This window comes from Argentina silus, assembly GCF_951799395.1.
Source record: "Argentina silus genome assembly, chromosome: 8".
Lineage (NCBI taxonomy): Eukaryota > Metazoa > Chordata > Actinopteri > Argentiniformes > Argentinidae > Argentina > Argentina silus.
In genome coordinates, this window is record NC_139662.1 from 2438779 (window position 1) to 2460875 (window position 22097).

A 22097-nucleotide genomic window follows, 5' to 3' on the forward strand; every position below is an offset into this window, starting at 1 on the left:
ACGCACGTGTCAACGCAAACGCAAGTGTCAACGCAACACATTTACAGCACTGTCTGCAACAACTCTCCAGTTAGGCATATTAAATACATACTCATCGCACCGTCCCCGTGTTTCTCAGGAAGAGCAATACACATCAATAATGAGTCAACTGTTTCCTCGCTCTCTGAATATCTGAATATAATATTGTGGTCAATAGAACCCATCGGGTTGTGCGATGTCAGTGTGTATCATGCAGATATCAAACTTAGGTTTGTAGCATGCAAATAGTAATTCAGCAGGAGAAGATGAGGGACAATGAGATAGAATCAAACTGCATGGAATAAGACAGCAAGTATAGTCTTCAGCACACCTTCAGTTCCAGTCAAGACCTGATGGACGTCGTCGTAGCAAACAACACCTTGAATAAATGCGAACACATTGTTGCTGAAGCTGGTCAAATTCAATCAAATTCTATTCAAATTCGATATTTCCAAAATTATCTAAATACTGCAGACAATAACTTGTGAATAGTAAATAACTAACCAATCTCTCACCTCTACATCCCCTCACACTGACACTTGCGGCTTACAAAGCAGAGAAAATAAAGGTAACACTTTGTATAAAGGTACACGAAGTAGGCTATGCTTCATAAGAATGCAGTGCTAAATATGTACCGGTCATGAATGCAATATTTCTTTTTGAGTATCATTTTGGGAAGCACCACAATGTCAGACTAGCACCAAAATGTCAGTCTAGCAGTCAGGTCGTTTTCTACCTATTTTATTATATGTAGGCTAAATTATTTAGAAATAATTACGACATTGAATTATTGATCCTAGAAACTTGAAACTGTAGTGTACTGCGGATATTAACAACAGTATGTTCACCTAATCGTCATGCACTTTTGTGTTGGTGAATTTTGTGAATCTATTTTGGTGCCAATACAGGTGCCGAAGTTCTTCAGCAACATCTCTCTCGCTCTCTCTCTCTCTCTGTGTACACACACACGCACACACACACACACGCGCGCCCAGAAGCAGACATGGTGCATCTGCTCTCTCCTGGGGTGAACCGATGGGAGAGTAGATTTACGGGTTTATGACACACCCACCTCTGGTCAACGCGAGAGCCGCCCTGTCCCTGGAAAATAGCAATGTGACCCCTGTTTCAACTCAGCGCCTTTATGCAGCTGCCATGGTTGCCGTTTAAACAGACTAGGCCATAACAATGCTCTGATCTGAGAACTTTCGTTAAGAACCAAATTAGTTAAAGAAAACACTCATCTTAGACAATGGGAACATCTTATAACATAAACCTACAATTAGCAACACAGCATAGTTCACTGTATAAGTATAGCAGTATATGAAGGTCGTCTTCTCACGATTCGATGGGAGTTTGTATATGAGTTTATATCTCAACCAAGAGAGATTCATTGGCAGAGGCGAGCCATAGCCTAAATCAATGTACTAGAGTGGAATGTCAGCTGGAAGTGGAAACATTTTAAACAAATACTATTCTACAAGATGTATAAACTGTATTTGTTTGCAGATACATCACACCAAATGAAAATCACGATAAAGGATGAAAATAATACTGAGAGAAAACTCTCGCCTGACGCATGTCCGTATTGGCCTGGAGCGGCATGCAAGACACCTAAAATAACATATTTCAAATTGCCTTTAAGGGTCCTGATAATTCTCATACTTTGTATCTACATTCAGCACATACTATTTAGATTAGCAAGGCCTATTATATGTAGTATGAAATACTCCAAATATATTTTTTGCATGAAAATATAGTTTTGAAAAGTTGGAAGTGTAACCATCGATGTCAAAACGCACGTGCTGAAAGTCGTCATGACCAGGGGTGTAGTATTTCCACACTAGGGGTGCAATATTTCCTATTTGACTGTTCTGCAGCTAAACGATGATGCTGATGATTTCCTCTTACTGCAGTTCCCTTTTCAGCGAAAATAAACTATCCATGGGAAACGATATGGTCATAATTAATTAATTAGGCCTACATAAAATGAACTGTGTCTACCAGAAATAATATTTTTTTTGTAATTGTTAAGGCCAACTCATATAGAAGATGTTGGACAACCAATTAATGAATGACGAGTAGAAAGATCCTGTGCTTTGTATTTGTTTAGTTCCTAATATCTTCTGGAATGTCAGTGAGGTAACCAATGCTGTAACTCGCAAGTCTAATCGACGGTCACCTGCTTAATGGCAAATGCCACATATAAGAGCGGAACATTTCAGACGAGGAGATTAAGCATTGTATATTTTAACCCAATGCAGACGTAAAGCGATATAAAAATGAAAAAAAAATGAAAAATGAAAAAAATGACATTGTGTTTAATATCCACCCAAGGAATACAGGAAAGAAGGCCTCCTTCTTTTACCTTTCATTTTCGATTTCTGCTGACAGGTAAAATACAATGAAAAAGAAATCAGAAATGGGAACACATGCTACGACGGATTATCTTTCATTGTGGTGTTTGACTCCAGATTAAATGTGCATATTATGCCAACTGAAACTTGAATATTGGAGTTTTAAACAAACAATAGGTTATCATTGGAAAGTTTCCAAATGTTACCTTTTGCCACTTGATGTTATATATATATATGTTGTTGTGCTATAAAGTGTGCACCTGTAAGTAGGACATATGTGCAACAGACATTAGGCCTAGATTTTATATATCTCATATCTGAAAGCAGTGCATTATATCATCAAAACATATTTGGAACGTCATCTCAAGGAGTCCAAATACAGCTCGTATTAGCCTAATTACACACATACAGTATAATACTAACCAGGTGAATTACATAGATTAAGTAACAGATAAATCTGCGAAAATATGAAAAATATGTATATATCACCAAGGGGAACCCTGTAATATTTTATGGAACCCCCATGATATGTTGGTGGTGAGAGGGCTGAGTCAATTTTGTGGTCGAAAACTGTTATACGGCTACCTGTACAAAGGTGTTATATACAATAGGATTAAATCACATGATGCCGTCATTCAACTTTAGAGACTACACACTGTCTGTCCCTCGCAGTTCTGAAATAAACAACCACAAACAAATTCTGACATGAAAACCTTGTCCCAAGGAGCACCCAAATGATCCCCTCACTGGAGACGTGAAGTAAATCATAAAATACTGCCATAATGCGAAATGTATGCTTCAAAGCCAGTTGTGCTTTTTCTGAATCTGAATATCTGGTCAAGTCTCTTCATATTAGAAGACACTAAACAGGACACTAAACCAACCAAACACTTACACAGGCTTAAATGGATCTAATGTCGTGCTAAACACATTTCTAATAGGCTAACTGCTTTCTTGTTTTTAATTGTAAAAAAACAAAAACATCAAAATACATTTGAAATAGACTCAACTCGAATAGGCCCATAATCCGTAATCCTTGATTTTATTAATTTATTTATTTATTTATTAATTAATTCTGCTAATAGTCGACATGAGTAACACTCACATGCATATCAGTTGCTCCAATGCCACCAATTGGAAGTCCCTCAGATTTGTAGGATGTCCTACAAGGGGTTCAGGGCGCGCAATAGAAGAGAATTGCCCGACAGTTCACCGCTTTTTCGGGTCACCACAGAGAGCAACAAAGGAGTAACACATTCAGAGGTGCCCTTCCACAGGCCCATCAATAGGCCCATCGCAGAAAAACCCACAAAGAAAGCGAGAGCACTGACGAGGCCAAGGGGGACTTACGAGGGCACTCACAGAAGGTACACGCATAGAGAGCCAGTCAGGTCACGGGGTTGGAAAGGTCGGCCATCCCGACTGAAATGAACCTAATGGGACAGAAAATGTGCCCTCGGAGTGAACTCGGCCTTCTCGCGGTTCGCTCGAAACTTCAATAAAGTACCTTTTCAGCCTCGCGACATGGAGGCGACAGGACCTAGAAAGAGATCGGAGGGATGCTGCGACTGTGGCGTGCACATTCATTTCTCTCATCTGTCCAGCCACATAAAGGCTTCTGAGTTTTGTTCTCATCTTAGCGCCGTTTCAACGCCATTCCAACACTATACCAAAGTCATGTCCAAGTCAATGCAAAGTTTCACTTCTGGATCTGGTAATCCATACGCTCCCAGTTTTAACTTTTCGAATACAATTCTTTGTCAAAGGGGCTGTTGCTAAATTGATAGGCCTTAGCCTATTCAAGGCCAAATCATTCTTACTCTGCCGCACAAGATTAATGGTCTAGAATACCTCTCCCCTTTGTGCTCGTCTGCCCCCCACCTAGCAAGCCGTTTTATAATTTACATTCAAGTCACACCGTTTAATAATCTATCAAATTCATGCGCGCTTTTAAGACATGTTTTCATATAATGTTGAGCAAAATAAGAGTCAGATATTATTAGTACTAGGCCTACTGAGGCCTGTAATAAGATTGCATGGGAAAACGGTTGACTGAATAGTCTGTTTCATGCAGTTTGTAATAAGGATTCCATGAGAGTAAATACATTGTGTCATGTTTTCTTACACGTCTGGATGGTGACAAAACTTTTCGAAAAGCCTTTGCCATACCTCTGCAGGCAGTGTAGGCCTACCTACTTACCAAACGCAGAGGAGACGATGACGTTGCCTCGAGACATAATCGCGCGGCACTTTTTAAAAGCATGATGTTCAAAGAGGTCTCGGGTCTCTAGAGGATGACCCAAACCTGATCTTAAACTGACAACTTTGTGAACATCTGACATAACTACGATTTTTTAGATAGCATGTTTTCACTTAATGCAAATTGCTGCATAACACAGATTACCAATGTGATTTTAGCTCGTTAGTGGACTGCTGCAGGAAATGTTATTGATCTCCAGTAGGCTATGTGTAAAGCGGCAACACACCCTTAATAGCCTTGTCGTGGAATAAACGAGAAGTCCTAGGCCGAAATAAAAATATAGTTTTCATCTCCTTGCATGACAACAATGGTTCGTATATTACCCATAGAGATAGATGTGTTCAATATCTACGATATTCTCAATTATTATTCACTCTTTTGTGACATCTTTCATATCAACTTTGCATAAGACATAGACTACATTTGAAAAGTCGCATCGTGTTAAAGACTAAAGCAGAGCAACCAATTAGGATAAAATGAATTGAATATGTAGCAATATTTAATCAAAAGGGATGAAAGCCTTGTTATTCATTCTGACAACATTGATTTGAAAGGTATCCGCAGCTATAGGTTGGAGTCAGTTTGAGCAGGAAGCTGTAGCTGAGGGCCTTGCTTTTTAATTGAATGCCCTTGAGACTAATGAGGTAGCACGTAGGATACATGTTATATCTTAGCAATGTTTCATTCAGTCCGTGTTCTTATAATTGTGGATTATATAGGCTGTATAACAAGGGGCCCATTGCTCAAAAGAACCACAGGCCTTTATACTTCAAAAGATTCTGAAGGAACATTGCAAACAAACAGTGTCAGATTGGATATAATAAAACTCAAAAGCTCTTAACTCTGCCAGGCAGTGTATTTATATTCACATTGGTAAAGTAAAGATGATGAATGAGTTGCAACGATTCCGTAACATAAACATAGAAACGTAAACACTGTACTTGGCAAAATACCATCATTATATTTTAAGATACCCACACACTCCAAACGTGTATAAAACTAATGGACACTCACTGTTTTATTGATCAATATGATTATCACAAATACACTAAACTCCGTTTATTGCATTTCACAATAACCTGCTTTTAACAGCCTAAACACAACGTCAACACCACAAAACTAAATTTTAATTCAAAATCCGGTTTTGAAATATGCGAGGTAAGGTTATTCACATACTCCTTGTTATTATCCTAAACATACATGTTCAAGATCAATTTCTTATTGTATGCTCCATCTGTTTTACCAAAAATAACTATGATATAGGCTAATAATGATATCCTTCCAGTGTTGTTTGAAATAAATAAATTGTGCATTTCACCTTGGGCAACAGGGGCAAAAGAATGGCCCACAATAACATTTAGATAAAATGTACATCTTTTCCTTCATTCAAAACATTTTTTCATAAAAAAACATCATCTTGATTCAGTCTTAAATAAATTAAACCCTGTGTCGCGTAAAAATAATCCATCGGTATTCGCATTAATCCATGCTATATAACATGCATTTTATATAACTTTGGACTTAAAGGAAACCGCACAAGATACCTACGAAAACAAAATATATAATATTCTATAAATAATCAGTCATTTCTCTCTCCCCCATCTTGAAGTGATTTGTTCTTATAACCTTGTAATATCCTCTCCATGCTCTGCTCCGGAAAGTTCATCGGGAGAAGCCACAGCGTTTGTGGCCGAGGCAGCGGCGACAGTGCCGGCAGATGAGGTTGTGTTGGACCCGGAGGATATGCCCGTGGAGGAGGAAGAGGAGGATCTGACTTTGGTGTTAGGAAGCCTATGGTCTTTTTTCCACTTCATCCTGCGATTTTGAAACCAAATTTTGATTTGCCTTTCAGAGAGAACCAAAGTATGAGCTATCTCGATGCGCCTTCGCCGAGTTAAATAGCGATTATAGTGGAATTCCTTCTCCAATTCTAAGACCTGCTGTCGAGTGTATGCTGTCCTAGACCGCTTGGCATCCACTCCATTGTAATTCGGGTTAGCTGGAAAGAGGAGAAGTAAAGAGACAGGGGGAAAATGAGGAAATGAGGGGTAAACAAGAGCGTGCTCAACTGAGATATGCTGGCTAGGCTATGGGCAAGGAATTGTTAAATTATGGTGTTAGAATGATCTAAATTGGGATTTAAGAACTTGTCTATCTCTCCGTAATGAGGGGGACACTCACATCCAACTATTCGCTAAATTATTAATGCAAGATTACAAAGCGCAGTCTTTTTTGTTCATCTCTCCCCCTCTCTCCATCGCGCACATACATAACAGCAGAAGCCACATGGTGATACGGCTGCCCAGAGTATACCTCGGCTATAAAATTTATGGTGGGTGTAATTACCAATGCCGAGTCGTAAATCCGCCTCAATTGTGCCATTTCAAAGGCTTCTCCCCTATCGTAGCAGGGGCTGGGAAGGAGATGAGGGTAAGAGGGACTGATAAAGGGAGGGAACGGGAGAGAGGAGTAAGAGAGCAGGAGAGTGCAGAGAGACAAACACACAAGTTGCCTACCGGTGCTGACGTGAATTTTCTTCATCCATGGGTATACCACGGGCTGCTTGGAGGAGGTTGTGCTGTTCCTGTGATGCTCCGGTGTAGCTTGGTTGCAGGCGGATGATGCAGCCGGTGGTGTGGAGGGGGACATGGATAACTGTGGGGTCTCACATGAGGCAGGTTGCCCTTTCCCTGCAAGCAGGTGCGCAGAATGGGGTAGTCCATGTCCCCTTGGCGTGTCAGGTTCAGGGATGCTTGCACAGTTATATTGGCGCTCTTGGTAGCTCGCCCGCGGAGGATATAACTCCTGATGGTGATGCTGGTAGCCAGGGTCCCTTGCGCGGCTGTAATATTCGGGACTGTGTTCTGGGATGTAGCTATTTTGCGAATATTCCTCACATGGAGGAAATTTCGGATCAATGTAGCTAGAGTCCATCAAATACGAGCTCATGATCATTAATTTCTGGAGTGGAAAATAATTTTTCTAGCTTTGTCGTTTTTCTGCTTCATAAAGCCCTCCTACTTGCGAGCAACCCTGTAAAGTTACTTTTACCACGTGACCCCACGGCCCAATAGCAGAGTAAGAGGTAGTCCCCGGATAAGGAACCAAAGGTTTCAAACATAGCCTACCTTCAGTCGCCATTGTAGGCATTCTCTCTCTCTCTCTCTCTCTCTCTCTCTCTCTCTCTCTCTCTCTCTGTGTGTGTTAACAAGGCAAGTGATCTGAAAGCGCTAACTAAGCAAATAATGCAACCCAAACCCAGTATACTTAAATTATATAGTATCATAGTACTATTATTATTATTATTATTATTATTATTATTATTATTATTATCATCAGTGTTACATCAGTCTGTGACATTAATGAATATATTGATGCTACCATATCTCGATTAAAAAACAATTCAAGACTAAGTAGGGGCTAAATCCTAACCTGAAAAATGATGGGTAACTTGAACTTTCGTTTAAAGTAATGCATGTGCGTCAGAGTTCGAATTCCACGAGCGTTTCTGAAGTTAAAATGCAAGCTGAACACCAGATAAACAGCAGACCAGAGTTGAATAGCATTTGAGGACACTTGTAATATTCTTAATATTTTGGAGTCCATGTACAAAATAAATGAGTATTTCAGAGGCTTGCTTTCTTGAAAACATATCTCTTTTCAAAACTGGGTCAAACAGACATACTTTTCAACACATTTTGTAAATGTGTAGGCCTACAGGGATTTTTCAAATGCCTTCAACTACTTTGATCTTTAACTTGTTGTGTCAATGGCATTGTGAAGGCTAGCCTATTATTAACATTGTATATGAAATTAATAGCGATTCTTCCCCCTTCCATTTCTCTGAATGCCAATACCTAATCAGACTGAAATAGTGATCAACATATATAACAAATATTACATAGTTACTGTGATGTCTCAAGGGAATGATTTATTCAATTGGTTCATCTTATTCATCACAAGGGAATGTCTATAACTGCAATCATTTGACACCAAACATCATCAATCCTACTGCATTCAGAAAAGGAAGTAATTGCTGTCATTTCCGAATGGCATATCACTTGCTACAAATGTTTGCAATTGTAATACTACTACTACTGCTGCTACTGCTACTGTTACTGCTACTACTACTACTATTGCTACTACTACTAGGCCTACTAATAATAATAATAATAATAATAATAATGATAATAATAGACTAGGCTAATAACAATAATATTAATAATGTATATATATTTTATTTTTTATTTTTTATTTTTTTGTTAAGAAGGTACTGTGGCTAAAGCAGCAGTCATGATAGAAGTCAATCATCTGTCAGGCAGCACCAAAATTCGAGGTAGTGGTCATTTTTCTGTCATATGTCTCTATAATATTGTGAAAATGACATAAAAGGGCAGATGTTTATGGTTTGTTTATGTGTAGAGCACGCCCGCCATTTCTATTACTTTTGGCAAGGATGTTTGAGGCGTTTTATAGGGCAATAAAAGCTGTAAATCAGTCGGTTTAAACGACCGCTGGTCTCTTACATGTTTTACTGTTCCGACTAGTAGCCCCTTGCCAGATAGTGTATAATATACAATCATATGGGAGTCATGACAGTGCCTACTTCGAGATATTATCATTGCATTGTTTGTCTGTGGACACACATGTTCGACACTGCTAATTTTGTCCGTGTCCCTCTGCATGCAACACTTACAGGCTGTTACCCATTGGCCTACTGTATAGGCTATGGAATGGAAGCGAGAGAGAAAGCCGACGATTCACTTGACTGGCGTGGTATTTCAGTCGCCCATGTATTCCTGTAGAGACGTATTTGCGATTGTTAGTAATTAACACAAATTCGGTTCTACAGGGTACATATAGACGACTAATGAGTTTTGCATTAGGGCTGGAAAGGAGAGCTCTAACTAGGGCAACATTTTCTAAGTTGTAAATGAATGTCCGTAACGGAAATGCAAAGTAGGTTAATTACATCACCAGAAACTTAAAACAAGCCTGTAGAAGTAGCCTATACTTTGTATTGACTGAATGGAAAACAATCAAACTGCTTTTTGTTATTTCTTATCACCAACATTTCAAAACTTGCTTACAACTATTTGTAATCCAGTTTCTTTTTGAAATATAGGTTTCTGGAAGGCACAGATATTTGACATGTTATAGCAGCACATGAACATACGAGGAGGAGGTCTGTATGTATTCTGACAAGACTACTGACACACACACACACACACACACACACACACACACACACACACACGGACAGAGTAAGATCTCTTTCTCCATATTCTATCAAATCCTTGCCTTTGAGGTGGCGCCCAAACTATGAATATTCAGTCACAAACACGGTGGGTACAAAGCGCCCGCGTGACAGCATAGATGAAAAATAAGTTTGTATTGTTCCCAACGATTCCTTGTGCTCGACATTACCATACTGACCGCTCGGTAACCTTTCTGCCTGCCATTCTAGGAAGTTAATGAGAAGACCCTGGATGAAAAATGTAATATCATGCATGGTGTGACATGTTTCAATGTTATCAAAATGAGCTATCACACTGAAATGGTAAATATATTCAACTGAATAGTCTCGAAAATGCATTGAAATTTCACGATTGTATCCATATCTACTAAAAAATTAAATGTTCACCTAACCTTATATAAGGAAAGCCTAGTCTACGTATGTCATGCGTTTTGTTTATCTGTGATTATTTCGCCCTGATTGGAGAGCATACAAGATGAGAATTACCTTGGTACCCAGAGGAAACACACGAAGAAATACGTGAAATGAAACACTTGCTCATAGCATCTGCACATCTCAATGTGTGATTGGGATTTTTCTTCACCCCCACCGGCCTGAAAGAGCCCCACGCCCCCAACTCCCCTCTCACCCCAGCGCTAGTGTTGTGGACGCATTTTCATATTAGTTAGACAGCCTGACCTGCGTTTCACCTCTCGCGTTTGACTGGTTCCAATAGTTCACTGCCAAGGATTATTGATGGGGAAACAGCAATGAATTCTTTCCCCCCACAAATGGCTTTTGCACCTAGTTCAATAACTAGTTATAATGTAGAACTACCAAAAAATAAGGCCCGTAGGCGAACTAATTTTATGTTTCATTTGTTCCTAGGAAAAAGTGTTAACCTTCTGCTTTCTTGCACAAAAACGCATTTACACACACAAAGAACACCTATAGCCTACATGTAGTAGTGGGTTAGTTGTTCTATCAATTCCATTATTGTTTGAGACCATGTGATCAGGCAATGTGAAATAGGTAAACATTTGAGAAATATAGAACTACTTCCTATTCAATTTAATATTTCCCACAAGCTTTCACATATGTTGAAAGTAATTCTGACATGGAATGTGAGCAAGGATTGGAAGGACAAGCTGAGACCACTTTTTACCAACTAAACCATTATAGTAACTGGTCATGTAAATAATGAAATAATGGCCTCCAAATCAAATGCGAATTACCATTCCCATTCCTATAGATTAAGACAAAAGGGTGCTAACTGCTTGAACTGAGCTTCATGGTACAACACCTGTTTATATGGCTACATGTCACTCACTCTAACTTTAACTTTTAAACATTTGCTAGATTAATCGATTAATCTCTACAGCCCTAGTCATTTTAGGACTAAATGTTTGCTCTAAGAGTACCGTAGGGTAGCAGGGCGTTACATTAAAACCTTCACAGGTCAAACATGAAAAAAATATTTTGACAGAAATCCGATGTATGCAAGTAAAGGTAATTGAAATTCACATTAATGGAAATGTTTTGATTGGCATGGAAATATATAATAACTGAACAGGGTAAAACGTAGATGCAGAAGTGTGCTCATGGGTCAAAATGTTGGAGTGGTTGGCCATGTCAGTGCATGTAACATTTAAAATATATTTTTGTACAACATAAAAAGATTTAAACATGTAATTTGAACACGCTGAGTTAAGTTATTGGTTTGTTAAAAAGCGATTTAAAAAAAAAAAAAACTTTATAAAATAGGTGTTTTTGCCACGAAGGAAACGATACATTGATTGACTGGATTTATCAGGTGTGCCACATTGCAGTTTGCCAGTATCCCCTCCCAAAAGCAGTCCCCTAGCCTCGCCACTATCAGGGAACACTGCCCTCTCTGTCCACTCTGTACACAGGACGGGGTAGGTATGGAAAAATAAAATAAATAAAAAGAGAGATGCACTCACTGATGAAGCTATGCTCCCAGACATTTCACCAGTCCTAGATACGTTGTCTGCAAAATAGAAAGAAAATATGAAATTAGATCAGGAGTGGAATAATGACCAATCTAAGTATTTACCCCTTACTTTGAGAAATACTTTGAAAACATCCACACATATTGAATTAGAACTACTTATAAAAATAACCGAAATATAATCGGCGACATTGGCGAGTTAGACAAAAACATTACTGTGAATATATGTGAAGTAGCCTGGTATAGCTACAACGTTTTATAACCACAGATTGTTTTTGAATGTAATGCCAATGTAATGATTTTTTTTTCTATTATCATCGCATCATCTTATAATCATGTCGTTGAAATAAGCACAATGAAATTGTAGACATAGGCATTCGGATTATCGGATTCAATCAATTGCCTACTAAAAATAACCCACGATAGCAGGTTTGAATAAAGAAAATAAAGACGTGATTTGAAACTGAAAATCAATGGACACAAATCATGGCATGACACAAATTCTCATTGCCTCTGATGACATTCATGAAAAGCCAACACAATTCTAAACATATCCATATCTATTTGTTGTGGGAATTGTTACTTTAATTACCCCCCCCCCCCTCCACTCCCCCTAAAGGAAGTAAGGTGTCCCAGAAAAAGTTCTCACAAGTGTGTGATCCTCCCTAACTGGGACTGAGTAGATATTTAGGACAGGTCATTTTTCGACCGTTAAACTGGAGTATTAGTGTCATTAGTATTATAGTATTATTAAGTATTTGGCATTTCCTTGGGCCAAAGTTATATGCATAGAAGTCCCTCGACTGAATAATGTTCAGTGGTTAAAATCAAGATTTTGTCCTCACATTGGAAAGTATATTCAAACATCAAACACAAGTAAACGTAGGCTATGCTATTATGTAAACGTATATTATGTAAACGTATTATGAAACGTGTGCATTCGTATTTCTATTTTAAGTTATATGTTTAAGTATTTAAAAACGATGGCTATACCGAAAACCTTCTGTCAATGCTCATCTTGAAAACACTGATCATTCTCATTCGAAAAAGGACCGTGGAGTCAAAGAAATGTTGCTCCATTAAGGTCACCAATAAGGTTTGGGGAATATGCTCAAATAACCAATGGGCTTCATCTGCAAGCTCTGGTGAAATAGTTATCCAAAACGGTTTCATTTTGTTTGTATTCTTTAACATAATGAAAAGAAATACGTTGATGATGAGATACATTTAAATGCTATATAAGGAGAAAATATCACCCCAAAGTCAAGAGTACAACATCGTCTTGCAGAAAGTGCACAATTAAACCAACACGTCTGATAACAATCACATTAAATTAATGCTTTGTTCCATTTGAATGCAATTAAAAAAAAACTACCTTTAATCAACCAACTAGCCACAATAGGCTTCATACTATTAGGCTGTGTTTTTGGCAGGCATACATTTTCGGTACTCATTATAGTGCTGTTTTCCAATGCCTGCAATAGAGGATTCAATTTAAAATAAATCAGTCCTTTAACTAACACAAATGAGTGAAATAGTAAGTTATGGCAACAATAAAATATTCATCATGATTCAATCCTTTTAATCTATATATTAACATCAGTATAGTGAAGCATTACGTTTTTACAGAACATTTTTCAATGTTTTTGCAGCTGTTAAAAAAAACGTGATAATGTTCTTCCAAAATACTGACATGCTTAGCTAAAGGACAGTGAAGAACATAGATGCAAATGCACTGTAAATGAAAGAATCTGAGCGTCCCTTATATAGAGGAAGAGAGTGTTACACAGCACCCCCTATTGGGTACTGTTCATTCTCCTCTCCCTCTAACAGAAAGCATGGAGTTGATGCTATCTATACACAGGGTTTCTTGCTGGCTGGATTTTTTAGACAATGATTAAGTCTTCTCCTGGACTAATGGATATTATCAATTAAATTTGCTGTTAAATCAAGGACTAGACTTCATCTGAGATCCGGAAATCATGCAGCCCTATAATGCAACATAGACAACAAGGCCGTCTGACAGAAAACTAGACACACCAGACAAAGGACCCCTTTCCAAAGGCACTCTTACAAACCTAAGAGATAGAGCATACCTTGTTACTGTGAAAAAAACAATAACACATTCAGGTTAGGCTTTTAAGGAAAGCAAATCCCAACCAGTGGCATCCACAGATCTAATGAAACACCATGTAGGCCTATCAGTCTAATACAAATAATATACAAATAATAATACAAAAGTATGCATACTCAATAACCATGTTGGTATAAATTGATTGTTTTGATCTCTGAAGACTTGTATACCAACATGAAAAGAACATGCAAAATATGTGTATTGGATGACTTTAGCTTGGACTGCCTAAGATATGTATCAACTGGACTGCCCTGTAAAGTAAAAAGTTTAAGCATTGAGCTGCAAATGTGACATCCATTCATCAGACTCTGATGACATTGACACATTCAGCAATATCTCCCTCTGGGCCTACGCACAGAGCCATAATTTGGTTGTTGGGTTAATTCTAAAAAAATACAAATAAATAATTCATGAACACTACTGAGGACAGCAGCAACAACAGAACACAGTAACTTCTGAGTTCAGTGAAAGTATATTTCATCTCCACCTACTTGTTAAAGGAAAATATGCATTATCTGGCAGCTGTGGTCAACTCCTAAAGGGGATAGCCTACTAGCTAAAAGTAAAACAAATAAAATAAAATAAAATAAAAAGTTGTAGTAGGCCCATAATATTAGTTTTCGGCCTAAAATGTTTAACATTATGGTTGTAACGTTAATTAAGCATCGCCTAATGTACAAGAGTCGACTTCATTTTTTCTCTTGCAAAGGTCAATAGAAGTGATCAGCTAAACTTTAAGTACCGCAAATGCAAACTCCAAAGGTCGAACAATACCCTTGCACGCAAGACTGTGCGCAAGGACCGTCACACGATGCATACACAGGTTTATAATCTCCTATAAACAAGTTTACATTCATCGTAAAAGAGCAATACGAGGTATGAACGAATAAACAACCCATATGATGCACCCTATTAAACCCTATTAAAACATAGCAGGAAATACATAAGCAACAATTCTATCAGAGGCAGATACTTTCATATTGGGACTATATAAAGATGATCAAACTTACTGAATCAGTTCAGGATCCATATGTGAGAGCCCTACGCGATGCAGCAGGACTTAGAGTCCGGGCAGAGGTAATCCACACTAACTGCCACATAACCCTTTCTTCCTCAGATAAGAGAAGCCAGGAGCTGCGATTCCGGACAGTTAAGATTATATATGATGTGTATATATCGAAGGTTTGTCAGCTCTTCCAGGCCATAAAACCCACTTTAATGACACCACGTGCTTCCTATGCACCATTCACAGGCCCTGCTTGAGGCACTTGGCATAAATAACCTTCAAAACTTTAAAATAGGCTAAGAAAGAGACAGAAAGGGGAATTCAATACATATAGTAAACGTAGGGTTTAGGCCCGACAGTGCCCATAATAGCAGGCAGGGAAACCAGACTGCTATTGTGGGTTTATGAGAACTGCCATGGGAATAGTAATTTGCAACTACAAGTCTGCGAGGTGAGTGAAATATATTTTTTAAGTGGGGCTACCGTGGAGTTATAAGTGGCTTCAGATTTCAGAGATGAAATGGAATCTCAATAGACTAGTCCCCCTTGTAAACGTATATATTCTTATTTTTAATAATCAATCATTATTATACAATAGTACTGGTAGGCCAATTGTCATTTATCACCGTGGATTAGATACAGAATAATAGAGAGTTACAATGTTTCAACTGGTTTTGTGTAGAAACAAACACATACAGCAGAGTAGCATTGATTAGCTTATGACAAAATATTGCGTTAGGCTTATTAGTCAGCCTTTATAACGTAATGTAAAGAAGTCCCATTGAGGTCAAAGACCAATTTCTCAAACGAGACCTGGCCAAGAAAGCATATACATATGACTGACCTCTCGATATAAAAACAGCAAGATAGTCAACGTTTTGTTTTTCAAATTTGATTTGTCCTGCTACAGTATGACATCAGAAGAGATTATTCTTAGACTTTAGCATTATACACAGCCAGCTTTGAATATGGCCTGTGAATGAAGCCACAGAAAAATCAACAGAAGGCAAGATGGCTTCTCAGTTGGACGTGAGATGACATACACAATGTTATCGTGGTAACTGTAATCGTGGTTCCTCTTTAGCCCACACTCTTAAACAGGAAACATTTCTCTATCTGTGGTGGAGGGGTGGAAACAGGGTAATAACATTTTATTAGGGCCTTCAAGTTTTATGGGCGCTTCTTAATGATACTGTAAATGACTTAAATCAACGACGTGGGGGAGAGTAAAGAGTCAAACAGAGACGTTATAGGTCGATATCGAGTAAAAATGTGTTTAAATGTCATCGCATAACAAATGAGAACCACAAATGTGAAGGTTAAACGGTAGGAAGTTTATTTCCTTTTATCTATCAGTTATATAATATTTTAATCACAATCAAAGCTTAGCTTATCAATAATTCTACAGTAGGCCATCTGTGAACATCTAAGTCTTAGCATAAGGCTAGTGGATAAGTGCATGACAGATGGTTCAATATGGACACTGCAACGACTTTATCACAGACCTATACATAGTGGAATGGACACACGTGGGTAATAAGCGTGTACATAAATACTGTCTTCAAATATTTCCAAAAAAAGCCTGACATAAGCTGATTGGACATGACAAAAAACAGTTTCCCAACGTGTTTCTAATGAGAAGGTTATAATTATATTTCTTTACAGTATAGACAACAAATTAAGTTCGAAAATGTACAATCACGGAGCGAATGAAATTCCACAAAGTATCAAACATGGAATAAGCAAAAAGCCATGACACATAATTGGTGCTGAAGACGACCTTTCACGTTTGATGATTTTAATCTTATTTGATTCTTAGTGCAGTTCAACTCAAGATCAGACAGCAACTCGATGATTACATGGAATCCTTTACTTTCAGCTTTGAATCCTTCTTCCACTTCATGCGTCGATTCTGGAACCATATTTTAATTTGCCTCTCATTCAGACAGAGGTTATTGGCGATCTCAATGCGCCTGCGACGAGTGAGGTACCGGTTGAAATGGAATTCTTTCTCCAACTCCAGTGTCTGGAAGCGGGTGTAACTGGTCCTTGATCGTTTACCGTCAGATTCTGAAGTTTAAGAAAATGTGTTATAGCTTTAAATAATTCAGAATTAACGGAATAGGCCTGCTATACAATACTGAATGCATAATTCCCACAGAAGTGCATTGAGATCAATAGATGACGTGAATATGAGGATACTGTCTAATTTAGGAAACCAGTTACCATGATTGCGATAGGCATTGGTGAAATGTTCAACGTGACAGAACCCAAAGTGAAACGTTTGAAATCAAGGTTAATTTAAATGTTTTCGGAAATAATGGAAATGAAATAAATGAATAAATTATTGTTTCTTAAATCCAATCTTATTAAGAGCAGAAGCTTCCTCAGACGATTTGCCTATAGCCCAATAATCTAAATGAATTGGACATTGTATAAGCAACAGCTCAATGTTATGCGGAGAGCGTTTGCAACATTCAGTAGCAAAAATATTTATGGGACACTTTTTCAGATATACTACAGTTGGCCTACTCGTGTAATACAGGCCTATATACTCTAAGCAACTGGTGGTTTATCCCAAGACATGAATTTTAAACAATATTTGGAGCTCTGCAAGGTGAAAAGTTCACATTGAGGTCAAGGCATTGATTTCCCCCCATGAGAGTTCAACTTTAGGCTACTCATAGAGAAACATAGCCTTTAGCCTAAAAAGCGAAAAGCGCTTTCAGCCTGACAAAACGTTGGCAGTATCAATAATACTACATAACACGCGTTCATATAGATTTCTTCCATTTTTGTTTCTCTTATGCAATTATGCCGCAATAAATCTTGTCACAGATCACCTCTTCACAGTAACAGAGCAGGTTTACGAGCAATAGATGCCTTTGTCATAAAATTTATGACCGCGAGTTTTATTATTTCCTGCGTTTGGCCTATAAAACTCAAGAGGAAAACTGTGAATGGACAAAAGAACTATTGCTAGCGAATGAGTGAATGAAGACAGTATAGGCTACTCAAAAGGTTAATACTTAGAAAATAACTTTACCATGGCCCATATGTAGTTTTGTCATCCATGGATATATCTGCGGCTGCTGTTGACTGTCTTGAAGCTGGTTCAAATTATGTTGTCGTTTGTGCGTAGTTTCAACTTTCGTCTTGTTTTCTTCACTCTTGCCGCTGGATTTTTCAATCAGCTCCATTTCCCTGTCGATCCCTTTGTCTAGCAGCTCATTACTGCAACACTTACGCCCGTTAGCGTCTACGGAGCTGCTGGAGCCAACAGCTAAGTCTGAATGTGGTTGTGGCGGTAGAGGAGTATCCGTATTGCCACGCAGACTAGTTTTCTCCCCCCATTTAAGAGAGTTCGCGGGGGCAGGAGGAGTGAATGTTCCGTTGAAATTAAGACCTCCGCATCCATGATTGGATTGATGGAGCTCAGACAGAGAGCCAAAATAGTTCCCAAAACTATGCATTGTGTAAGATGATTCCTCGTGCGTTTCTTTAAAAAAAAAAAAAAGAAGTGTTTCCTACCTATGAGCTCATTTTCAAACAACGGTTCAGATGAGATTCATGCAAACTAAAAGTAGGCCTTTCGGAATTATTTCATCTGACAGACTGGGCTAGATATTTTGCTGTTGTGTTGTTGTTGATTGCATTTCTTAGAAGCTCTTTGGAAGTTCAAGGGGTATGCATACCAAAAAAATCCAGGATTTATAGGTGTGGGGGGTTCATATCTAGTTTTTTTTTATTCGACGCGCATTGCCCAAATATGGCGTATTTGAATAGGATCACGTGCAAATGTTGGCCAGTCATAAATTGGCTTGATACGCCAGGGGATATTGATGAATAGGAGAAACGTGTCCGGTAAACTTTGAGCTGGTGGCTGTGAGGACCATCTTGAGGTCTTGGCGGAAAGGGGCGAGACAGTAAGACAAGAGCGTCATCTGGTGTCTGGTACAGGGCAGGGCGGTCATATATGGCCACTTCATTTTGGCCATGCATCTACACCTCTTTGGTGAGGGTGGGTGCCCCATAGAGGCTATATGAAGAAAACGCTCATTCAATTCAAGCAATAGCCTTGCATTTGATGGCAAATACTGTAACGGCTAACAATAAAAATAACAATCATAATCATCATCATCATCATCATGATAAACTACAACAATAGTTATTATAGTCTATTGTATAGTCTATTTTAATCGTGAGCGATTCGAAGAGCCCAGTTACATTGGATGATTGGGTTCAAACGTAGTTGTTTGTGAATCTAGATGCCCCGGAAAAAGGGGTCAGTGTGAACGTTAATTGCTCAGCAAAACAAAGGGTCACTAAACTCTCATGGCGTGAACCGATATAGCCTACTTTATAAGCGCCTTATGACTGACATGAATAAGTAAAATCGTTTGTTGAATTGTTAAACGTCATTTAATTGAGTTTCCATTGCTATAAGCCTACTTCATTTGTAAATTGGGATAAACGTAGCTAAACCTACAACTAAAAGTGGTGATGTGTAGTAATAGGCCTATTATGAACTTTGTCATTATCACCTGAAGCATATATAACAAGATAAGAACGGAACTTTTGAAACATTTTATTTCATGATACACAATTATGACAAAACATGAATCACAACCCGAAAAAGTGAACGATTGCTTTTCTTCCTAGGTAGTCTTGTGTCATAGGTGACCAAAAAGGGCTATTCAACAGTGCTAAGTGCAATGTATAGAGAGCGTCCATTAGAGCGGCAAAATGCGCATAAGCCCTGATATATATATATATATATACATATATATATATATATATATATATATATATAGGCTTACATAAAATATATACAGGCATATCTACAATTTAGGTAGTATTGTTCATCCCGTGGAAGCTTTCAGGGTGTTTGCAAGAGTAGTGTGGTGCGGGAACATATTCAAGTATTGTAACAATATAAGTGTGCATTCAATCCTTTCATTCACATCTGTCATCAGTATGACCTTGTGTTTGCAAACCTGGTTATAACTGTTTCAAGGAGGCTCAAATTGTAATGGTGTAATGTGTGAATAGAAGGACTTGTTTTCTGCTGGGAAATGGTGAAATTATAGGCTAGTCAATGTTCATTTCACAATACAAGTATAACATTACATGACAAAGCACATTATCATAATTTCATTATCCTACGCAGTCAATAAAAAGTCATTAATAGTCTATAGGCTTATTTCCAACCAAAATAATGTATTGTTTTTTACGCGCGTGTGTGTTTGTGAGCTAGGAGAGGGTGAGCGGCAGAACATATCATGCAGTGGATACTGTGGTCTTGGATTACGGTGGAGTTTCATGTTAGTTTATAATTTCTTCTTTCTTCTTTCCCTCATCCTTTTCCTCTTCAACACCATCGCCTTCCTCCTCAAGACAGACTCCGGTCGATTCACTTCCCGTCACTGTAGACGTTAGATTGCTCTCCTTTTTCCATTTCATACGGCGGTTCTGGAACCATATTTTGATTTGGCGTTCTGTTAAACAGAGAGCGTTCGCAATTTCAATACGTCTACGCCTGGTCAAATAGCGATTGAAATGGAATTCCTTCTCCAGCTCCAGTGTTTGGTAACGAGAGTATATTTGACGTCCTCTGCGTCTGTCTGATCCATACCCGACTCCTGTGCAGAGAAAGCAAATAAGATATAGCAAAGTCATGGATTAATCTCTCATAACACCATTATTTGTATTGCTCTTACATGATGATGATGATGGCAATTTAATGAATTTAGATATAGTCAACTCCACAACGGCACTGTATAATTAGGTTAGCCTAATTCATTTACAAAATATATTTGCATCATATTTACATAGCTGGGTAAAAAGAACTGGCATTGATTCAGGGGAAATAAACCCTCAATTCACCTTTCCCTGTTCTCAAGCTTAATCTGCACGAGTCTTGTTTGATATACTTTGCAATGCAAAAATGTTTCTTAACCTCTCACTTATTTTGGTAATTGTTACAAAAAAACACGGGGTTGTTGTTAGCCTGCACATGAAAGAAGGCCTTTCTACGGGAGAGACGATACAGTAATGGTTTATGGGGCCGTAAAAAGTAACTTGCTCTGTTGCTAAGACAAATCGTAAAACTGGCCCATTTCGTTAATTTATTTGAAGTAGTAAAACTCACCGCTGTGAGAGTTCATTCGCTGCATCCACGGGTAGATTTGGATGTTGCCTTTCTGCTCCTGCGATCCTGCTCTTGCTTGGTCCAAGCTGTACTCCTGAGCAATGTGGCTTTGTGCATTGAGTCCCATGCTTGTTTGTCTGCAACTGGGGAGCACATCCTTGTCTTGGAGAAATACATTAGATCCATACTCATATGGTGCCCTGCTCGACCCAAAAACAACATTATCTTGGGGAGAATAGAAAGGAGATGCGTATATCCGATTTTGGGTCACAGCAGCACCGTACGACGAAAAATGTCTGACTGTGTCATAGGTGGTGGAATTTAGGGGCACGTTGGGCAAAACGTCTTGACTACCGGATAAATGGCAGGAGAGCGACGGGTTTGCGAAATACGAATTCATACCTTGTTTGCACCCTCTCTGCAACTCTCCCACTTCTTCAAGGTTTACTACACCACTCTGTAAATGCACTCTGTCTTTCTCTGTATCCTACTATAAACACACTCTAGCAAAGACCTCCTCTTCCACTTTCTCTGCTTCTTTCAATTGACGTTCCTTGAGGTTTCAATATTATTAATTTCCAATCTCCGGTAAGACGCACAAACCCGAGTGTTATAGCTGGGGCTTGGCTCCGAGAGGGACAATATGACAATGTCAGCTGACCATTCTCCACCAATTGAGAGCAAGGAGTTAAGAGGAAACTGTAGCTTTTAGCTTGCTAGTTAGCAAAGTAGAAAAAATGCAGATAGAAAACGCATGTATGGAAAGTTTGAGTTACATACAGAAGAAAACAATAGAGTAGAAAAAACGGTAGTTTATCTATAAGTGAGATCTGTGTCTGTCAGCAATATCTGATGCCGGTCCACAACTACAATTATTTGTGCTGTCAAATACATTGTATCTCAATGAAGGCCAGTTTTTACAATATTGCAGTTAATTATTTGTTAACTATGTGACTTTTTACC

The 22097-nt window shown here is 38.5% G+C and overlaps 3 protein-coding genes across 3 annotated transcripts; all 3 read right to left on the reverse strand.

Annotated features, from left to right (window-relative positions):
* Positions 1–3762: 3762 nt before the first annotated feature.
* On the reverse strand, positions 3763–7650 carry hoxc4a (homeobox C4a; the record flags this gene model as incomplete). Its single annotated transcript, XM_083674527.1, has 3 exons — positions 7152–7650; positions 6262–6634; positions 3763–3808 (listed from the first exon to the last, which is right to left on the reverse strand). Exons 1-3 carry the CDS (start codon positions 7588–7590, stop codon positions 3763–3765), a joined length of 858 nt encoding a protein of 285 aa, XP_083530653.1. The 5' UTR covers positions 7591–7650.
* A 9188-nt stretch (positions 7651–16838) lies between these two features.
* hoxc5a (homeobox C5a) lies at positions 16839–20307 on the reverse strand (the record flags this gene model as incomplete). The annotated part of the gene is made up of 3 exons (XM_083675942.1): positions 16839–17053; positions 18030–18482; positions 20295–20307. The coding sequence occupies 3 exons, from the start codon at positions 20305–20307 to the stop codon at positions 16839–16841; spliced, it is 681 nt and encodes a 226-aa protein (XP_083532068.1).
* On the reverse strand, positions 20215–21534 carry LOC310807839 (homeobox protein Hox-C6a; the record flags this gene model as incomplete). The annotated part of the gene is made up of 2 exons (XM_083674454.1): positions 20215–20625; positions 21135–21534. 2 exons carry the CDS (start codon positions 21532–21534, stop codon positions 20309–20311), a joined length of 717 nt encoding a protein of 238 aa, XP_083530580.1. The 3' UTR covers positions 20215–20308.
* Positions 21535–22097: the final 563 nt, after the last annotated feature.